Source organism: Equus quagga, chromosome 3, assembly GCF_021613505.1.
Source record: "Equus quagga isolate Etosha38 chromosome 3, UCLA_HA_Equagga_1.0, whole genome shotgun sequence".
Lineage (NCBI taxonomy): Eukaryota > Metazoa > Chordata > Mammalia > Perissodactyla > Equidae > Equus > Equus quagga.
This window is the reverse complement of record NC_060269.1, coordinates 6,959,725-6,982,337: the sequence shown is the minus strand read 5'-3', so window position 1 is coordinate 6,982,337 and position 22,613 is coordinate 6,959,725. Positions and strand designations below refer to the sequence as shown.

At 36.4% G+C, this 22,613-nt stretch overlaps 1 protein-coding gene across 2 annotated transcripts in view; it reads right to left on the bottom strand.

Annotated features, from left to right (window-relative positions):
• Nucleotides 1-1,348: 1,348 nt before the first annotated feature.
• The window catches only part of AP1AR (adaptor related protein complex 1 associated regulatory protein), a 34,524-nt gene continuing 13,259 nt past the window's right edge, over nucleotides 1,349-22,613 (bottom strand). Inside the window, exons 2-10 of one of the 2 annotated variants that reach the window (XM_046656531.1) lie at nucleotides 19,651-19,699; nucleotides 18,095-18,121; nucleotides 15,398-15,423; nucleotides 12,170-12,266; nucleotides 10,900-10,998; nucleotides 8,927-8,985; nucleotides 8,191-8,264; nucleotides 7,029-7,157; nucleotides 1,349-3,253 (exon numbers count right to left, since the gene is read on the bottom strand). In XM_046656531.1, the coding sequence (XP_046512487.1) occupies nucleotides 2,988-3,253; nucleotides 7,029-7,157; nucleotides 8,191-8,264; nucleotides 8,927-8,985; nucleotides 10,900-10,998; nucleotides 12,170-12,266; nucleotides 15,398-15,423; nucleotides 18,095-18,121; nucleotides 19,651-19,699 (826 nt within the window). In that variant the 3' untranslated portion in view covers nucleotides 1,349-2,987. The remainder of the gene's footprint in view (nucleotides 3,254-7,028; nucleotides 7,158-8,190; nucleotides 8,265-8,926; nucleotides 8,986-10,899; nucleotides 10,999-12,169; nucleotides 12,267-15,397; nucleotides 15,424-18,094; nucleotides 18,122-19,650; nucleotides 19,700-22,613) is intronic. The other variant, XM_046656532.1, reaches the window with a different exon arrangement.

Below are 22,613 nucleotides of genomic sequence, written 5' to 3'. Positions count from 1 at the left end.
TGTCCTGCATCCTTGATCCCTAGGGATGTCCCTAGGATGACACTGAACCAGGGTGGCCGGATGACCTAAGTGGAGGGTAGCTCTGTCACTGAGGAGCTAACTCTAAATTCCAGCCCAGCAGTTGTATCAGCCTCCATCTGTATCTGAGCAAGCGTGAGGTGGAAATCCCACGCCTCACCGAACCAGGCAGTTGGATGAGAAACTGCCTCATGGCAGCCTTCTCCAAGATGGGGATGCAGATGATAAATGGCCTCGTGACCGCTCCTCTAAGACTGCCTGTCGAGGCATTTTCCAGGGAGGATCACAGGGCTCTCGGTAAAGACTTGGGTCAGACTATGGTTGAGTGTTGCTATGTGGGTATATACAGTGAGCAAGGTCGCCAGGAGACCACACTGGACGCATTGCCTACAGTAGTCTCTGATCCCACTCCTTCTTTTGCCCCCATATCTAACCCATTTGAAAATCTTCTGGGTTCTCTCTCAAGTTAGTCTGCTGTGCATTCCTACAGCCATCATCATCCCATGCCACAGCATGTCCTGCTAGGAGTACCATATGTCCTCTCTTGCCCTCTTACAACCCATTCTCTACACAGCAGCTAAAGGAGTTTTTCAAAAATGCAAATCTGATCACCGTACATTCCAGCTTCCAAAATGTCAGTGGCTTCCTTTTATATATCAAATAAAACTCACTCTTAGCCATGGCCTACAAGGCTTGCATGATCTGGCCCCTACCTACTCCTCCAATGTCATCTCATGGCACTCGCCCTCCCTCCCGATGCTCCAGTCCCACTGGTCTTTTTATTCACTGTCTCTTGCCTCAGGAACTTTGTACTTGCTAGTCCCTTAGAACATGCTTCACCAGGCGTTTTGACCTGGCTGGTTCCTGCTCAACAATTGGGTCTCAGCTCAAATCTCAGAAGACTCCTTGACCTGTCAAAAGGAGTCACTCATCCCCAGCTACCCTGCATGCGATCCTCTTGTATTTTTCCTAATTGTGATCGTGGTTTTCTCATTTATATGTTCACGTGTTATTGTCTGTCTCTCTCACCAGAATGTAAGCAAAGAGCAGGGACTTTGTATGTCTTTTTACTACTGTGTCCCTAACACCCTACCAGACACAGTAGGTTCTCAAATATTTGCTGAATAAATAAATGTTATTTCTAGTGTTTTTTATAAACATATAAATCAAGAAAATATCCTTTTCTTAGCAGGTAAAATACAAGCATTTTCAAGTTTACTTCTATCCTGTGCGTTCCTAAGTCACCCCTTTTTGTCTTCACAGCAGATTTAGTAAAACAATTATTTTATAAGTTAGGAGTCAGAATTATTGCAGGTTTATGGAGTAAAACTAGTAATAATCAAATAATTTATTATTTTTAAATGTAAAAATGTGTTTATTCACAATCCTTGAGAAGTTACCATTCCTTCAAAAAATTCTTTATGAACAAAATGCCAAGAAAAATTACAATCATAGCTTATGCCAAACCAAAAATATACATCTGATGTATACAAACTTTAAAAAGCATAACACAGGCAATGTGAATATAGATTACCTTTAAAATATTTCCAATGACACAGCTACAATTTAAATTATGTCAGGAGACAGAAATAATAGCATTACATATATATTTACATATTTAAAGTGTCATATTTATTTCTACGAGATAAAAAAGGAAATGAAACTACAGCTGTCATTGCCTAGTAGTTCAAATTTTGAAAGGGCCACATGATTTTTTTTTTAAGTACAGCAAGAACTTTACATTTCTATTTATATCTGGACCTTCCTATGTTTTTGAGAACATGCACTGTCATTGCTGCAAGAAAAAGAAAAGAAAAAAACACTAAGGAAAAGTTGAAAAACAGTTTGCTACTAAAATCATACTCAATCCCCAGCAAAATCAAGACAAGCAATTAGGGAGTGTCTTGTGTCCTTGGCCTTTTACATTAATATGTAAAATTTAGAGAAAAGAAGAGTTAATGGTCTATCACAAAATGCAGTTATATATATTGATATACTTAGTTCCATCCCATTAAAGCACCTTGTATTACAAGGCAAAGGAAAGCTTAACAAAATCAATGGATCCTTTCATACCAGAAAGGATTTTATTTACTTTGAAATACCCGTATTACCTTTTTAGGTTTTCCTTTCTTAATAAATCATGCACAGAGAATATGTTCTGTGTAAAATCTTCCTTAGACCATTGATTGGAAATATAGAATTAAAAAAAAATGACAGCTAGAAATTTGGTATTTCAATTAACAAAGTCAATATTCATATTTATAGTGGCATGTAAAAGGAAGTGAAAAACCTAAGTATATATATTTTCTTAAATATTATTTTTGATTACCAACTTTAAATATCCAAACTGAACACTTTTTTAACATATCCTATCCTTTGTTCAGACTGAATCAACATTATTATAATAGGATATGCAGTAAGTGCAGAAAGAAACGGATACTTCAGCATTTCTTTAGGGTCATCTTTGTGCTTACTTCTAGATAATAAAATTTAAATAAGTCACAGGAATAAATAATGCTGGAAAAGGGAACACTATTCTCAATCTGAAGCTGGCAGTCCCTCATGCTCCCTTCACATCTGCTGAGAATTAACACAAACAGCCTTAATATTTTTACAGTTAGCTGCTGAAATAGGCTTAAGAAAGCATTCAAAGTAAAATCAATAAAACTTTTTAAAAAGTGAAAACTACAAACAGTAAACAGGAATGATATAAAGAAAAGTTAAAATAAATTTAATTGCTAACATGACAGAACCATTAAATTGTTTTGAAAAGCAGAAGGCAGATGAAGCAATTGCACTTGATTCTGTAGCAATTCTGACCAGCCTGCCATCCCCATCCCTTTCTAATGCGCACAGACAACACAGTTTCTCACCTCCGTCTTACAAGAAGGCTCAGCACAACCATTTATACATTCTAGTTGGTTTTTAACATTTGGTCATAACGACGGACAGGGTCACACAATTTTACTCTATCGTTTCTGTTGATCTGCATCAGATTGCTTTATGCAAGAATCAGACAGTTCTAATACAGGATTTACAAATCCAGAATACTCAGAATTGCCATTATCATCCATTTCAGCACTAACAAAATCATTCTCCCACTCTAGGCCGTTGGAGTCCTCGGAGGCTGACGTCGGATTACTTCCGGTCCTCTTGCTGCTGGATTTCAGTGCTGCCCGGAGAATGTCTTCCTCTGTTTTGGAACGTTCTCTCATTGGAAGCATTCGATTCATTCCTATTATTTGGGCAGAATTATTAGAAATGTCAGTGAAGATTAAAAAAGCTAATTAAAAGACTTCCAATTTAACAATAGAGTTTTTATTTAATAATCAGATTTGATCTGTGAATTGACTTAAAGAGTCAGTTAAGAAGGGAATTCCCCTTAAGACGGGGAACTGTTGGGGTCTAATACTAGAATGTGCCTTGGAGAAAAATAAACATTAATACTCACAAAAGGACAGTTTTTTTTTTTTTTTGTAGTTTTCAAGATATATTTCAAGGGAAATACTAGTGATTTATTTAATTATAAAATTAATGAAATAATGATTTTACAATCTATATATCATCAAAGTGTAGTCATTAAAAAAAGCCATTTCAAAACACACGGTTTACTTTTATGCAATCATCAAACAAGTATCAAGCATATACTGGACTAGATACTGCTGAGGAAGAAAGAATATTTCTCTCTGTTCCTCTTTTATTTATTTGCATGCTTCTATATATATGCATGTGTATGTGTATACACCCACACAGGCAAGCAAACAAGTAATGTAAATTCAAATATTAATAATAAAATATCATAAATAATAAAACCCAGAAAGAGGGTAAAAAGTTTGGATGGGAGATAAAGATCGAAGGCTTGAATGAGTCCAGAAACGTGAATGATGAGAAGAAAGGAAGCTTGCAAAGACTTGGGGGAAGACAGTTTAAGCAGAATACTCCAGGACCCGAGGCCAGAATGAGCTTTGTATGCTGAAGGAATAGAAAAACAAGCCAGATGGACTAAAGCATCATAAATGTGGGGAGGGAAGGATGAGATGAGGGCCAAGAGGGATGTATCGTCTTTGTAGATCATTGTGTGAAGTTTGGAATTTACTTTAAGAGCAGTTGGGAATTCATCGATTGGGATGGTCAAAAGTGGCAGTGGCATGATCTGACTTGCCTTCCTACAAGTGCATTCTGATAGTACAGCTGGAAGCAGAGAAGTGGTATTTAAAAAACTATTATAGTACAGGTGAGAGAGAAAAGTGTCTTGAACCAGATGGAAGTAGAGGAAGTGATGAGACTTGATCAGATTCTCATACTGCATATGTGTTTTGAAGCTGTTGGCTATAGGACCTGCTGATGGACTGAATGTAAGATAGAAGGAAAGAATGGAGTAAACAATATTTTCTGTGTGTTAGTCTGAGCACCTCAGTGAAAATATATTTCAAACCACTTAGAAATATTTTTCTAACATCTCCAAAATTTTTGAGGAGCAATTATTTGTAATATTCTTATCTGCTGCATTATACTTATCTGCCTGGAATGCTACCCTCTCCCTGTTTGTCTCCCATCTCTTTCATCAACTAACTGATATTCCTTCTTCATGACTAAGTATAAATATATCTTCCTGTAGATTCACAAAAGGACAGTTTTGATGCAACACTGAGCATCTACTAAGGTGAAATTTTTGAAGTGCCATAAATAAAGCAGAATGGATGGAGGACTTCAATTGCTATTAGTCTTAAATGGCCAAATCAGTGTGTCTGCCAAAGTCCTTTCCTGCCCAGAGGACAATTTCATTTCCCAGAGATAATATAACTCTAATGCTAATGCTAACAACATATACCTTTCCAGCATTTGCTAGGTTCCAGTTATGTTGTTTGCACTTCACATACATTAGCTGATTTGATCTTCAACAACTCTGCGAAGTTACATACAGTGCTGTCATTATCCCCCATTCTACGGTAAAGGAATGTGATCTGGCCAAGGTCACACAGCTACAGAAGTGATGGAGCAAGAATCTAAATCCATTCAGTCTGGCTCCGAAGTCGGTGCTCTTCTGTTATTCTGACTCTACCACAACAGAATAGCGACAATTCTAGGGAAAACTGTTCTGGATCTAATTCTGAACAGAAAGAAATTGGTCAGTACAGTGAAAGCATCAAAAATCTTGGAAGAAAAAAATGTCGTTTTGGTAGAAGGAAGAGAGGGATGACAGAAAAGAAACTGGAATTTATAAGTACAGAATCAACATTGGTAACAATTAAAATCTAGGACTAGAAAAGAGACTATAACATCCCTAGACACATTTAATAATTTTGTTTTCTGACCTTAAAGAATCAGATCCTACAATAATAAAAGAACATTTAAATTTCTGAGCACTGTTGTCTGTCACTCCTGAAAAATGAGAAAGACTCAACCCAGCAAAGCAAGTTATCCCTATAGACGAGATAAAAACATAGCTGGATGCTAATATAACTTTGTGGGCTTGTATCCGATTGAGTAACACTATGTCTAAAGGAAGCTGGACTGCACAGCAGTCTATAAACAGATTTCTAGTGGGCTGTGTCTTCTATCTTGTCTAGTTTAATAGTTCTGTTAATGACTTGCATAATAACCTCAAAAGTCATTTTATCAGCATACAGCGTGGATGCAGAATTAGGAATTGAAAAACCTGAAAGGCTTTGTTCAAATTGAACAGATGCTAAAATAAAAATAAGTTTAAAGTCTGCTGACTGGGATCCAAACATGCAATAATCTAAATACAGGATTGGGGAAACAGTGTTTAGCTGAGAAGACGATTTAAGGAAGTTGATGCAATCTTTGGTAAAGTTATTCAAGGCCACTGTATATCTGTTTTTTTACTGACAAAACAAATAGCTTGTTTAGAGGATCTAAGGTCCATTCCATCTCAAAATTCTATGAAATACTTAATGCTTACTATTGTTCTTAAAGCCCTATGTTCTGTAATTGGTTCTTCCTTTTTGGATTACTGATTTCTTAAAATGAAAATGAAAACTTGGGCCTTATTCAGTGAAATAGACTTTTCTTTAAACAAATGCACATTTTAGCTATAATTCTGAGTGCCTGCCTGTGCTGCAGCCTGTGCTGGGTGTTTTATATAAATTTTATTTAATCCTCACAACATTTATTCATTCATTTGTTCTAATATTTACTGACTGCCTGTTATGTGTTGGGCATTTTTAGACCCTGAGAATACAACAGTGAATAATCATCCTTTAAAGGAGGTTGATTATTCCCTTTTTGTGATGAATAAACTATGGCTGAGAGAGATTAAGAAATCTACCTAAAGTACTACAGCTACGAAGACATATCAGCTAAAATTCAAACTCATGTGTGTGTTACACCTTTTGTACTACCAGAAAGACTAACAAATTGTTAACTTACAATGAACCCAAAGTTAACTAAATTCGGCTTTACGTTGCCCACAAGGGGGCAGTGATTATTCTTATTGAGCAGTATCATGGGCTGGATTACAAAAACCGTAAAATGAGAAATTTACACTCAATTTTTTTTTTTTAAGATTGGCACCTGAGTTAACAACTGTTGCCAATCTTTTTTTTTTTGCTTTTTCTCCCCAAATCCCCCCAGTACATAGTTGTATATTTTTGTTGTGGGTCCTTCTAGTTGTGGCATGTGGGAAGCCACCTCAGCGTGGCCTGACAAGTGGTGCCATGTCCACACCCAGGATCTGAACCAGCGAAACCCTGGGCTGTCAAAGCAGAGAGCACGAACTTAACCACTTGGCTACAGAGCCAGCCCCATCATTCAATTTTTAAATCTCCAAAAACATTAAGAACTAAGCAACTTTCTAAACAATTTATCAACAAATGATAATCACTAATATAATAAGAGTCTAAGAAATTTTTATGCTGATTTTTCAAGGCCTTCCAGTCATTTCAGTTTAAATAAAGTAAAATACCAAGTAGATTTCTAGAAATTAACAAAGATTGAATTAAATTAGGTATTAAATTAACTCAGGTAAAATTGTGAATATGAAATACCTTCTTCATCTTCCCACTCTAGATCTAAGGATGTGCTGTCATCATTTCCACTAGTTGATTTAGTTTTGGTCATCAAATCACAACTGCTTTCTGTATTTGGTGTCAAAACTGTAGCATCTGATGAAAGTCCTACAATATACACCAAATACAATTAAATGTGGCCATCTGTACTCTTTTACCACAAACATTTATTTTGCAGTAATTGTCTCTCTCCAGATATTATTATTCCCTTTAACATCCTAAGAAACAATTATTGAAATCATTACATTACTAAGTTTCTGTTAGGAACAGTATGAAGGGCTTTTTTTCCTTTCTTTCGTTTTAATTTTTTTGTCATCTAGCACAGTAAACATGCAAATTTAAATGAATTATAAACTTCTCAAATATGATGAACTCTAGGTAATATATTTTTTTTTTTTTTAAAGATTTTACTTTTTCCTTTTCTCCCCAAAGCCCCCCGGTACATAGTTGTGTATTCTTCGTTGTGGGTTCTTCTAGTTGTGGCATGTGGGACGCTGCCTCAGCGTGGTCTGATGAGCAGTGCCATGTCTGCGCCCAGGATTCGAACTAAAGAAACACTGGGCCGCCTGCAGCGGAGCGCGGAAACTTAACCACTCAGCCACGGGGCCAGCCCCGTCTAGGTAATATTTTTAATAGTCAATTTCAAAGAGGGACAAAAGAACAAATGAAAAAATAAAAATGATAAAACAAATAAAGAGCAATCTGTATTTTCAAAAGGAACCACAACTATACTTCCATTACTGGAAAGCATAGGAGTTTTGACTCTAGAAACTTGGAGAACAACATTTTAATCTTATAAATCAGTTTGTAATAAGTAAATTAAGTACACTTTTGTACTATTTCCTCCCATCTTCTCTTTTTGTGGGAGGGGAAAGGTGGGTTCAGAAGAGAAATGGAAAAAGGAGTGCTTGACTCCCTCTACGGATCTACAGAAATAGCCTGAGATTTTTCTTTGCTCCAACTCCTTTTAAAAAAGGAAAGATAAAATTGTATAATTATGGACTAGTTAATGACCTATCTGGGCAACACGAATTGAAGGGTAGGAAGTTCTTCTATAGAAACAGAGCCAGGATCTCCAATTATCTGTTTAACGTAGCATAAAGTAAACTTAAAACCTACACAGATATTTTAAAAGACTTACTACTACTTCGAAAAACTTCGTACTGTGACTTTATATTTCTCAAACAAGATTCAAAGTCGTCTTCTGGTCCCGAACTGTAATAAAAGTGAAATAAATTTTTTATATATTCACAGTAGATGCAACATAATGCACGCTTAAGTTAATGAAGGCATTTTGGCTTGAAGGTCTATCCAACACAAATTCATAATCACTGTACAACTGAATAATCTAATGAAAATAGGTCTTAATTTTCTTAATGCTAATAGTAAACTAAAAACAGTAAGATTTTGGTTAATGTTGAAGTCAAAATCCAAAGCTCAGCCATAAGCCCAACTTCACAATTTACCATAATGACGCATGAATGAGGTTCTCTGAGTGAGCAGGAAACACTCGTGGAAAGGTGACATCTGAAATGTGTCTTCCCCAAAATGATCACGCATAACTTTATAAAACAAGAGAGGGGCTAAGGCAACCACAAAGGACCCGGGCATAAACAATGTATCAAGGCATTCAGTGTGCTGCTGCATGATCTTCTATATGGAAGATGTGGCCACTCTTAAAAATGCAGTAAAGTCAATTCAAATACATGATCACTTTCCAACATAAAGAAAGCAAATGTGCTCAGTATTCTTACAAGACAATGTCTTTGAAAAGCAGTACTATTTTAGGGAACATGAATGTGGATACGTGTACAAACATCCAGGCGACCTGTGTTCTCTTTGGAAATAACGTATTCTACCACAAAGGGAGGGTTTACCTTTGATAGTCTCCATTGCTTGAAGGGTGGTATCGCTGCACAACTCTCTGCCTTTCTTGCTTTGGAAACATAAGGCAATACAAAATCACTCTGTTATAAAATTATATTTTTTAAAACCATTCATGCAACACTGAAAAGGATTTTTTTCTAGTTTCTAGAAAAATAAAACTTAAAAAGTTATTCTATTTTAGTCTTTTTCCTTAAATGCATCACTGCTCCCTTCTATATCCTCTAATTATGAGTAGAATTTCTCAGTTTCTGATCCTTAAGCGGTCAGAATATTCATACTGTTACTAAAAATAACTTTTAAAACAAATATATATTGGTGTACTCAACATTCATATTACACCTAAGAACTTCTAATAACTGGAAAGATGAGGGGCAAGAAAGAAATAGCTAAAAACAGTAAATGAAGTTCTATTCTGGGTGAAATAAGTAGCAAGAAAATGAAAGATCTAGAAGACCTGGATGAGTTAATTCAGAAATAACAAAAACAAAGGATTCAGAAGACTCTGTCAGAGTTGTGGCTCTGACAGTTATTAGCTGTGTGTCCCTGCATGTCCTTCACTTTCTGTTTCTTCATCTGTAAACTACAGATGGCTGTAATACTAATACTGCCCCAGCAAACCCACGGCGCTATTGGGAAAACCAAATGTATGTACAGGTATCTGAGTATCTTTGTGGTTAGTGTATGTTGTATACACTTGTTATGTGTTCCTATACCAATATTTAGTCAGGGAAGAAAAAACTCAAGAGAACTCAAACAGATGCTGCATATGGAATGCTTCTGGTCTTTAAAAGGTAAGCAGAAGAGAATTTATTATAGTAAAAAGAGATGTCTAAATTATACCCAGAAAAATATTATTTCTTAGTAGAAGGTGAGTTAATTTTAAACTTTCCCACTATTTAGAACTTACTATAAAAAAAAGATACTCCCCATATAATCTAATTAATCTGCTGAAATACCAAAAAGAGAGAGAGAGAGATAAAGGGCACAGGTCACATTAGAAATCACACAGCAATATAATACACACGGTTTTTCAGTTTCTCTAAGTTACAACAATTACTATGTGACATGATCAGTTAACACTACCGTGGCGAGTTCACACAGGCCAAATACGGAGGGAGATACTAAGCAGGATACTGGCTAAGCAATCCTGTGCCTGAACTCTGGCTCCGCCATTTATTAGCTGTAGGATCAAGCAAGTTACTTAACATCTCTGTCGCTTGGTTTTCTCATCTACAAAATGGGGATTAAAAACACAACCTATCTCCTAGGACTGCTGTGAGGATTAAGTAAGGTAAAACATGTGAACTACTTAGAACAGTTCCTGACGCTTAGCCAGGGCTCCAGAAATGTCTATTATTAACAGCTGTATGGTATTATGGTAATACAATATGAGCATATGGCACGAAAGATATGATAAATGTGTTGCCTTCTCTGATAATATGCCAAAGATTTCTCAAGACTCAAACTCCCAATCTCTTAAAGACACAAGAATAAAGAAAAGAAAAATACACTATTTCTATGGAGCAAAATTGCCCGGCTTACCAATTCTAGGAAGTACAAGGAATTCTAGCAGTTCAAGGAACTGTTAAAACAAAAACTCAAAAATGCTACAGAAATTATATTTAAAGGCTGGTTTTGCAATGTTTCCATCTAAGAATATATTTATTTTCCCAAAAGAAGTCTGGGTTTTGGAAAACTAAATTTCATCTTTGGGATAAACAAGAATTAGCTTCTGCTAAATTAAAGCTAAACAGCATTCAGTATCAAGCACATGATTTGATGTTATTTCTGGCTATGAAAGACCAACTAATTTGCCTTTAAAATTCCTAAGAATATATGTATCAATACATTAGTGGTTAAACAAGAAGCCCTTGATTTTAGGGGGAAAAAAGTGCCAACTAAGCTTTGTCGGAAAGAATCAGGAGAAGAGCAGCCCTGACGTGCGCGGGGGCCTCTCCCTCACCTCCAAGAGCTTTCGCTGCTTTGCTGCCCTGGCTGCTTCACGCTGTGCAGCGTATAAAGCTTCTTCTTCTAGTCTTAACTTCTCCTCTTGTAAGGCTAACTGTGCATGAACAAAACAATAAGGATTAACAAAAATCAGAACCTGTCTAACTGCTCTAAAAATAAAATGTCTCTATTTATAAAATAAAAAATAAATTATTAAAAAAATGATCTCTACAAAGCATAACAGAATTGAAATTTTTGTGATATCTCGTTTCAATTTCTCTTTTTACAAAATAATTCAAATGATATCAAATATATTACAGAATTTTTCAGAAGCTGTAGTAGCCTCTAATTTGCATAAAGATAAAACTGTTTCTTTCTTTAGAACATGCAATGACCTTCATTCTCAACAATTGTTCCAATGCCTATCACCCTGACAAGTTTAATGGTTTTGGTTCTGGTAACTCCAAGGTCTTTAAAACTAAGGCCAATCATGTCACCGTCCACCACAGTGCAGGAAGCTTTCACAAAGTCCACACCTCATTGATGCACATGTCCTGAATTTTACTATCAGGCTATTAAAAAATTACTTTACAATTACTTTACATTTAAGTTCTTGCCATTCACTACAGCATCCAAAATGCTTTACTGATAATCTATTGTATATCAAATCAAACTGAAAAATCAAATTTCAACACAATTTTTTTCTTTAGCCTAATATTAGCATCTTTTGTGTAGCTTAAGTTAATGCTATTGAAATCACTAATTGGTACTAAATAGACTATTTTTAAATGTATAATGGAATATGAATGATTCTATTTAGTTTAGTAAATAGCAAAACTGTAATTACAGGCCATTTCCATAAATATATTAAAATAAATATAACATTTATGATCATTAGAAGTACCTGATTCACTTACTAAGAATAAATAAATGCAAGACAAACAAAAAGACAAAAAAAATACTTATTGTGAAATAGAGTAATTTTTTAAAGTTGGTTTTAAACACAAAGGTGGATCTATCTTGTCAGAGTCCCTACTTGTGAATTAAAAAATTATTTTTATAATATGTATTATCTTTATTTTGGGGCAGCATCTCATTTCTGATAAATTAAAACAAGTTATAATAGGGTGGAATAACTTTTTGACTTTTAAATCATTTCCATCTGTATATATCTAACTATAAGTCCAATGACTGATCATATGCAATATATTATTTAATGACAACTTTCCCCTATAAACAGAGGTTTTATGATAACATATATGTAAGCAACATAAAAGACTATTTACCTCTTTTTGAATTTTCATATCAAGATCTTTCTGTTTTTCAGCAATAGAATCATAATGCCTCTCTCTCAGGTCAACAATTTCTTCCTCAGTAAGAGGCCTTACAGCGAAAAATGAGGGAGAAAAAGAAAGAAAATAAAAAAAACTTCTGATGAATCCAAGTCCAAATAAAACACTCATAAAACCAGTGAAATTCTGAAATTTTACTGTAAAAAATGTATTAAAGCAATCTGATGCTATAATATCAATTGTGAGAGTGAAAGAGCATACATTCTAACATGATATAATTTGGGATATAAGTTGAATAAGATGATGTATTCCCAGCGTATTTTTTAGCACTACAACTTTTAAGAAATGTGGACTGCATTTACCTTCACTTTGGCTCTGCTTCAGCCATCTGACCATATCCCAAAACGTTCATCATAAAATAAAAACTCCAGTAAGCTACACTGCCATCCCAGCCCTCACACCCTCTGGGACCCTCAATGCTCATTCCCACTATTTATCCTGCTCAGTCACTCTGGCCACCCCAGGCCCTTGATCCTTCCCTTTCCTCCCAGTCTACCCATCCTGATCCTCTCCTGGCCTCACTTCACCTAAACTAACGTGGACACCATGGCAAACCTGAAGTATTTTCTTATCAATATACTCCCTTTCTTGCACTCCTATCAATAAGTCTTACTCACCTAGCTTACTCACTCTCTGACCTTGGATCATTTCTGTGATTAGCCCTTTCTGCTGAGAGCTGCTAGAGAAAATCCAACATCTATTTGGCCCTCAGGCCCCAGCAATAACCCTGTACTTATACATGGGCAACTCCCTCTCACATCCTATGTTAACTACTTCGAAACCTTCACATACTCCTTAAGTTCCTCATTTGAACTTTTCCCTTAGAAGTTAAATTCTCCCCACTTTGAGATATGGGGAGCATCAAACATCAATTCCCTCAACTTCTTGCCACTCCTCCTCCCACGTGAGTCTGCCCTTCCTCTTCTTCCCTCTGCCCTCTAAAGAGGTGGCGTTCCTTAACTCGTTCAAGGCCACCTGCTACACTGATACTCTTGATTCATTCACCAGTGATGCCACCTTCCCTCCGCCACTCCAGAGAGTTCTCTGGGATATTGCTCCATCACTTAGCACCTCTCTTTCATCTTTAGCCTAGGATTCACCTCTCTTCCATGTGAAGTAAGAAGGGAAGAAAGGAAAGAAAGAAAAAAGGAAGAAGGAAACATTTTCATTCGACCTATATCTATCTCTAGCTACCGCTCCCTCTCTCCTCGTTTCAGCCAAAATTCCTGAAAATTAAACGCATATTGATAGCACATCTAGCACTTACTATGTGTCAGGCTTTCTTGTGGGTGCTTTACATATATTAACTAACGTCAGTCCTCACATCAACCCTATAAGGTAGGTATAGAGATCATACATATGAGGGAAATAAGCTGAAGACAGATTATGCCCAAGTAAGTCACTTAGTTCCTAGGCGGCAGAGCTAGAATTTGAACCCAAGTAGACCAGCTCCTTAATCTTAACTACTGTGCTTCTTCGACCTTCTGTGTCCTTACCTCCCATTCTCTACTCAACTCACAGCAGTCCACCTCCACTTTCATCGCTCTAATAACTCTAGCAAAGGTAAGTGATGGCTTCTATGTTGCCAAACACAATAGTCCTTATCGTATTCAGCTTCATGTGACAGTGCTGACCATCCCCTCCATTCCGTCTGTCTGCCCACCTCCTTCCTTGGCTTTCCATGCTCTCCTGGTTCTTTTTGTCCATTGCCTCTTGGCTGTTTTCCTCCTGTTTCCCAACCTCAGGCAGGTGATCTTGATAATTATCATGGTTTTAACCAGATCCGTGTAAGCTAACGTCTCCTACTTCTGCTCCTCTAGCCCTAACTTCTGCCTAGGGCTTTTGCTTTCTTTCTTTCTTTTTTTTGGTCTTTTGAGATATAACTTACATAAAACAAAATACAAATTTTAAGTGTTCAGTTCATTAAGTTTTGACAACTATACACTCATGTAACTGCCACCCAAAGCAAGATACAAAGCATTTCCATCACTCCACAAAGTCCCCCTCTGCCTCCTTCCAGGCAGTTCTCCCACTTTGTTCATGCCATTTCTTCTATCTGGAATGCTCTCCTCCTCTGGATAGTTACCACTTACCAATCCTTCAAGTATCAACCCAGGTGCATCTCCTTAAAGAAGTCTACCTGGACATACCTCCTCTTACACATTTTGGGCAAAGGGTTTCTCCTCTAGGTTTTCCTTGTGTGTTTATAACTGCTATTTAATCGCTTTTCCCACCTCACATTGAAATTATCATCTCCACGGACTATCTCCCATACCAGGATATTCTTTCTTCTAATGTAGAGAACCACGTCTGCTTTTTTTTTTTTTTTTTTAAGATTTTATTTTTCCTTGTTCCTCCCCAAAGCCCCCTGGCACACAGTTGTATATTTTCAGTTGTGGGTCCTTCCAGCCATGGCATGTGGGACGCCACCACAGCACAGCCCAATGAGCGGTGCCATGTCCATGCCCAGGACTCGAACTGGCGAAACCCTGGGCTGCTGAAGCAGAGAGCATAAACCCAACCACTCGGCCATGGGGCTGGCCCCTCATGTCTGCTTTTTAAATCCCAGCGTTCAGCACAGTGCCTGGCCACATGAGAGTTGTTTAATAAATCTTTGCTAAACTAAGAAAGGTAAAGAACATACATTGAAAATATGAAACAGTATACGAAAATATTCTCTTGATATTAAGAACTCTCTTTTGACTTAGATGGTTCTTTTTCAAGTAGCTCAGGTAATTTAAAAAAATATAAAGAGGCTGCTTAAATAAATTAAGAGTGTCAAGGTTCTAGTTACTATTGAAAGATAAAAAATGTTATTAGTAAAACAAGTTTTAGAATGTCATAAGGAAGGAAAAGGGAGATAATGTTTAAAAAATTCAAGGAAATGTATTTATCAATATTAAATTTTTTTTTAAAAACTAAAAATACATAAAAACTTAGGTTCAACAGGAAGAACCTAGGCACTTATGTACATTAAATTCTTCAATGTTTGAAACAATCTTTGGAGATATGTTATTATTTGCCTCAGTCTTAGAGAAAGAGAAAACTAAGGTCCTGATGTTTAATGCCTCAAAGCAAGCAAATGACGGAGCCTGGACTCTCAGAGGGCTTCTTATAGTTCACATAGAAGTTGTTTTGTTCTTTTTTAAAAAATGGTCTTACCTATGACTGCTTCCTGGGCTTTCCCCCTGTACAAAAATTAATTAAACAATTAAAGAAATTTCATTAGCTGAATTCTATTTAAGGCAAGCCAATAAAATTATTTAATCACAATATTTTCTGCTTATCTCTTTTTATCATGGTAAACAAATTTCATTATTAAAAGTGTTTTAAACAAAACGCCTTAAAATTTTACTATTTCTCCAAGGCAAAATTTAGTTTAACATCTGGCTTAACTATATAACAACTAATTGCTGGACATTTCTTAATTTTTTCTAACAAATATGTATTCTATACGAAATGACCTTTTGGGGTCAGGAGGTACTAGACAACATATTCTCTATGCCCTCATCATTTACAGTTGATCCTTGTTATTTGCAGATTCCCTATTTGCAAATTCACCTATGATCTCAAATTTATTTGTAACATCAACACCAATACTCCCTGTACTTCTGTGGTCATTCTCAGACTTGCGGAGAGCACCAGAAAATTTGAGTTGCCCAATAGGTACAGTCCCAGCTGAGGGAGAACACAGTAAGGCTCTGCCTGCTCGTTTCAGCTCTCGTGCTGCGTCCTCGTCACAGTCTATTTAGCACCAGGTCTTCTGCATTTGTGTGCTCTTTTCTTGGTAATTTCACTGTTTAAAATGACCTCCATGTGTAGTGCTGTCTAATGTTCCTAATCCGAAGAATGTTGTGATGTGCCTTATACAGAAAATACGTGTTAGATAAACTTCGTTCAGGCATGAATTATAGGCTGTTGACTGTAAGTTCAAACTTAACAAATCAGTAATATATATTAAAATAAGGTGTCAAACAGAAACGTGAAGCAAGGTTATCTACTGATCGGTTGACAAACATGTTGTGACCAGAAGCTCACAGGAACCTAACTCTGTATTTCCCCAAGGAGCAATGTTCTGGTAGTCACTAATTCAGCATTCACTGCAATTTTATAGAACTTAACTACCACAAATAAGAAGAAGCAACTGTGTTTGTTTTCTTTCACAGGGTGATGAAATTACCTACAGTTTTTTCCTCCAAAGCAAACCATAACTACTTTCAAGACTAATTTGGATTTAGACATCTTTCTTACACATTTAAGCTATTCACATCTGATAGTTAAAATATATGACTAAGTAACAACAGGAATAAAATTCCAAACGGCCCAAAAGAATGTAGGAAATAGCACTACAAAACAGGATGATGTCCAACTAAAACAAATATGAAATATGATATGAGAGTGGGAAAGACTGGTTAGCAAAAACAAAAACAAACAAAAAACTCAACCAAACAAAAAGCACCTTAGGAAAACACATGAAACCACAAATTCTTTTAAAAAGCAGATGATGCTGGGAGAAAGAACTCTTACATTTAGTACTTGTCAGAAACTTAAAAAATATCATGTTAAGCATTTGCTTACACTTGTTTTAAGAAATACATGGAATTAAAGTGACCTTTAAAAAGGGAAAGAAACTAGGTTCTATGAAACGTTAAAATATTTGGGAGAAATTTTACTGGGAAAACAAAAGGCTAAGAGTTTCCCAAATGTGTCCTACCAGATGGTAATAAATATGTATTACTATTTTCAAAAAGAATTTATGCCCAAATTAATTTGGAAATGCTTGGTTGAACAAGTTTAAGTAATTTTCTTTAAAAGTTTCTTTAATAGTTCTTCTCAGAACTGTTAAATATGCTAATTTACACTCAGACTAGTATTGTGTACTTTGCACAAACTCATATAATTAGTTGAGTGAAGTTGGAAATTAACATATAAACTAAAAGTCTTTGAACTATATCAGTGCATAAGAAATATACACCACATTTCCCTAATTCTAAAAAGTACTTTTTTTTTTTTTTTTCATATTTTAACATTTCTGTACTTGGGATGCATCTTAAAATTGATTAAGGGGCCAGCCCGGTGGTGCAGCGGTTAAGTACACACGTTATGCTTCGGGGGCCCCGGGGTTCGCCAGTTCGGATCCTGAGTGCAGACATGGCACCACTTCGCAAAGCCATGCTGTGGTAGGCGTCCCACATATAAAGCAGAGGAAGATAGACACGGATGTTAGCTCAGGGCCAGTCTTCCTCAGCAAAAAGAGGAGGATTGGCAGCAGCTGTTAGCTCAGGGCTAACCTTCCTCAAAAATAAAAAAATAAAAATATGGTTAAAAAATTGAGTTTTAGATGAGATTAAATACAAAAAGCCAACACAAGGAATAACTGATAAAAAAGATAAATGGGTAGTCAAAAGTGATTGTAGAATAAACATGTATAAATTCTACCTTCAGAAATCTATGAAAACTATGGTTAAAGAATGGGTCTGCTCTGGATTGCTCAGGAATTTTACCTACCTAATGGCAAATGGTTAGAAATATCCCTTTTTAAATGCTATAGAATTCTATAAAATGCTTAAAAAACCTGCTATATCTATCTCTCTGATATAATATATGTAACTGATATATGCAACTATCTATAGTATACTATATATGTATATAGTATTATAAATGTTTACAGCAGAAAATTCTGAATTATGTACTAAAATAAATTAGTAAAAGAAGAAAATGGTAAGGGACTGAAAAGTAAAAACAAAAACCAAAGAATAAAAGTTCTAAAATAGAAGATAATAAAATAAAAATTTTAAAAACAGTTGTTAGAACTAATGAGAACGAATACAGGTTTTGCACTACTGTGGAAATACTTACCTCATCACTTTCTACTAGATTCTCAAACTGAAAGAACAAGAAAGTAAGTGTTAGGGAGAATATTTGTCTAAGGCACATATCTCACAAAAAATTGTCACTTTTTCACTTCAAAAATAAAATATCTTTATATTTTTAAGATAAGTCGTGTCTTTTTCAACATTAGTTCATTTGATATATTCAACAGTCCAAAAGATAGCCAAGACAAGCATATAATTTATGACTTTATATGAAAAAGAAAAATTAAAGCAATTTTCTACATAAATAAGAAATTTATAAACTAAAACTTTCACCTGATTGAATATTTCTTATGGTGTTTCAAACCGACACTGCCGGAATTTTCCACTTCACTTGTGTTCAGAACAAATTACTTAATGTCATAAGAGGAAAATTACTCAAGAAACAGGGACTGAAAAGATACCCAAATAAGAATTTCTCTCATAATGTTTATATTTATTCATCTATTCATTCATATAACTATTTACTGAAAATCTACGAGATGGTAGCTGCTACTGCTGAGAGTCTTTCTAGAGATACGTGAGCAATTTAATCATAACATGATGAATGCTATTATGCCAAATGACAGAATGAAAGTCATTGCTATTATTAAAATATTTGTATTTTAAATATAAATAATTTGATAACCACTTGACAGAAAGGAAACTGTTTTATTGTTAATATTGTTTTGTTGTTTAAAAATGGAGAAAACAACGAATCCAAAAGGTTTAGAAAATACAAGAACCTAAAGAGATGACTTAAAACTGTCTAAACTTACTATCTTGAACTTATTTTTTGTATTGGTTTGTGATTTTTTTTTAAAACTAATTCCTAGTTTACATGCTTCCTTGTTTCATAGAGAAGGCAAGGAAGCAGGTGTTCAAGTTTGAAGGCACACAGCAGAGGACTGGATTTAGGTCCTGCCACTTACAGGTTGTGGAATACAGCCCAGCTTCTTCACCTGTCTAAGCCTCCAATTCTCACCCGTAAAATGAGGTGACTGCCACCTATTCACTAGAATCGTCACAAGAATCACGTGCAGTGACATTCATCAACTGTGTGTGGGAGCAGCCGGTACACAGTAGGGACTGAGTGAATGGCAGAGTCTATTACTGTCTTTTACGTAGAAAGAACAAGCAACTCAGTGATTCATCCGGCGCAGCTGCTTAAAATCAACCTGCTGCTCTGATTCAGCTACCTCTGCATCGGGGCAGGCCAGCCACCTGTCTCTAGAATCACTGCTTACTGAACCACGACCGATGGAAGAGCACGCTCTCCCTGGGTTGTGTAGGATGGAAAAAAAGACGAAACAAAAAACAAAAATACCACTTCATAAGCGGAAATAGCAATTCTATTAGAAAAATAGGACCTTAATCTTCTGCAAACTTCTCCCTATTCACCCCTCCCCACACCACCCCAATTCTTTCCCTCTTTACTAGCAGCAATAATATTGAAATATAAATAGTCCATACTAAATTTAGGTCCTGATCCTTCCCCCTTAATAAAAAACAAAGTTGTTCCTGAAGGTACTTTTATCCAATCAGATTCATGACTCTACTTACCTCTATGGTTAAGTGCTCACCTCTTGAGCATGTTCTAAAATACCTGGATCTGGGGAGAAAAATAATTTTAAAAATCACAATTAATTCATTTTTTCCCCCTTCTTCTTCTTCTCCTCCCCAAAGCTCCCCAGTACACAGTTGTATATTCTAGTTATAGGTCTTTCTAGTTCTGCTATGTGGGATGCTGCCTCAGCCTGGCCTGATGAGCAGTGCCATGTCCGTGCCCAGGATCCGAACCAGAGAAACCCTGGGCCGCCCAAGCGGAGCATGCGAACTTAACCACGTGGCCTTGGGGCAGCCCCCACAATTAATTCTAAAACTGAGTTAATATAGTGGCATTAAAAACATTTCCTCAAGAGCAACTTTAAATTCTCTAACATATAGTATCTTACATTTATAAAAAGGAACCATCAATACAAATAGTCCAGATTTTTAAACTTAGTTATGAGCTTAAAAGTTTAGTCAACAAAAATTTCTATTAGTACTACTATTTACTAAACCTGTAGTATGACTTTGTTATATTTACTACAGAGAGAAAAATACAATTAAGTTTTAAAATGTATTATTATTTTTACTGTATCAAGAAAAATATCTTGTTAAAATACTGATGTCTTAAATAATGTATAAAGAGTATGTTCTGAATTTTGTTAAACATGCAAAACAACAAAAATCTAAAAATATATATTCCAATATGCTAAGAGTAGTTCTCTCAAGATGGTGGGATCCCATGTGTTTATACAAAGTTAGGTGCTTTTTGTTCTCTTTCCATGCCCACACAAATGAAAGAAAAAGAAAAACCATATACACATCAACCAAATAATCCATTACATTAATTTTCCCAACTAGGGCCAAATATTGACTTTAAATTTATCTTCACAATGTATACATGTATCAAGTCACCATGATGTACACTTTAAATACCTTACAGTTTTGCCAACTATACTTCAATAAAGCTGAAATAAAAAAATTTAATCACTTTTCCATTCCTACTAGTGAAACTTACATGTACTCAAATAAGCACCTGTTTTTTTATATATGCTCCAAAGATATATCCATACTCTGCGAAAGATGGTATAGGACAGAGACAAACTCCTTTACTACTGGAGATACCAGGAGATTCTAAGACTCACTTATAATGTGGTTCCTGTTATGGCTGCCTAAATAGATGGAGGAGAGGACTCCCCATCCCTGATGGGATCCAAAATCACACTGAGAGTTCCTAACGTGTCAGATTTCTTGGAGAGAAAGCACTCCCTCAAGAGCTGGGAAGAATCCCGGGGTTAGGATGGGTCAAAATACTCCATGAGTATCAGGTGATATGCGAGTGTGGAGGGGGCAGATGGTTCAGTAAAAGAGAGTGCTATATTACCATGAATAAATTTTTATTATCATAAACAATAAAAAGAGCAATGAAATTATAGGTGCTATTTTTCCTGGTATAATCTTTCTTGGCTAATGGATGCAAAGCAGTTTTACTGCCCATTAAGAGATCACTGGGGCACTGATGATGCCTCGAGCAGAGGCAGTAGAGGGTGAAAAGTGCAGGCTCTCAAATACAACCAGAAGCAGCTCAGAACAAAGTAACCAAAGCCTCACCCAAATAAGAGATCATTGCTAAGAAACAGAGGACTTGGTATTGTTGTTCCATAATCTAAGAGTTCATGGAACATATTCAGTATAAACAAAATACCCTGAATTCTCTAAGCATCTAGGGCCCCCATTTTTATATTTTCCCCATTTCTCACACAACAAAAATGAGTTGAGCCTTCCAGCAGCCCTGCGTCCTGTCATTAGGATTCATGCTTAAAGTGCTATATGCTCTCGCCCTGCAACCATCACTCTCTTCCCTCAATGAAGAATCTGTCTCTGATGAATTTACTTCCCCTTGCAGGTATAACTGAATAATGTAAATAAAGTTCAGGAATACTAAGTATCTCAGTACAAGCCATCAGTGTGACTTCACTGCTGAAGCAAAGCCTAAAGCTAAGTGGTACACTGTCCAAACCAAGGGAAGCAATTGGTGCACTACACTTATATTCAAGAGCAGAGCACTGCGTTCTGTGCCAACTATACACAGATACACAGCTAACTTTAGTAGGTGGTCAAGGTGCTGGCTCTTGGTAATGTCTCCCATTTCTGTCCCCTCTATACATACCTACCAGCAGTGAGGACAATCATGCTCTTGCATGACTCCGACTCCCTGATTATCTCATTATCTGACCAAGACCACAGCCATCCCCCAGACCTCATTTGATTGGTGCAGGGTATACGGAAACTGACCAGAGAGGGACAATATCCTCCTGAGAGCTCTACAGAGCTGCCAGGGGTTTCTGAATCTATATTCACAAAGCACCTCCATCCCATTATTCTGCATTCACAGTGAAAGAATGTCCTCACCTGAAGATACAAGCACTATATAGTTCCTGGACAGTTATAGTTCTTGTTTTCACTTGCTAAATTTGCCTTTTGGTTTTCTTTCTTTTTTTTCTGCTTTTTCCCCCCAAATCCCCCCAGTATATAGTTGTATATTGTTTTAGTTGTGGGTCCTTCTAGTTGTGGCATGTGGGACACTGCCTCAACGTGACCTGATGAGCGGTGCCATGTCCACTCCCAGGATCCGAAAAGGCAAAACCCTGGGCCACTGAAGCGTAGCGCATGAACTCAGCCACTTGGCCATGGGGCCTGCCCCTGCCTTTTGGTTTCCTATATCCAATTCAATAAGACTGAGGGCGAGAGCCTGGGACAAGGTGAAATCACCGTGTGGTTGTTCAGACTAAACTACTGTGAATCAATGGGACAACAAAACTAGCCACAGGAAAAATCACAGGACTGTCTCATTCCAGTCTCCCACGTTCTGTGCAGTAACATTCCATAACGGTATACACATCCTGGTTGAGAATATTTTCTTCAAGAATGAAGTTTTAGTTGTGTGTAAGGGAGCACCACTAAAAAAGAGCAGAAGA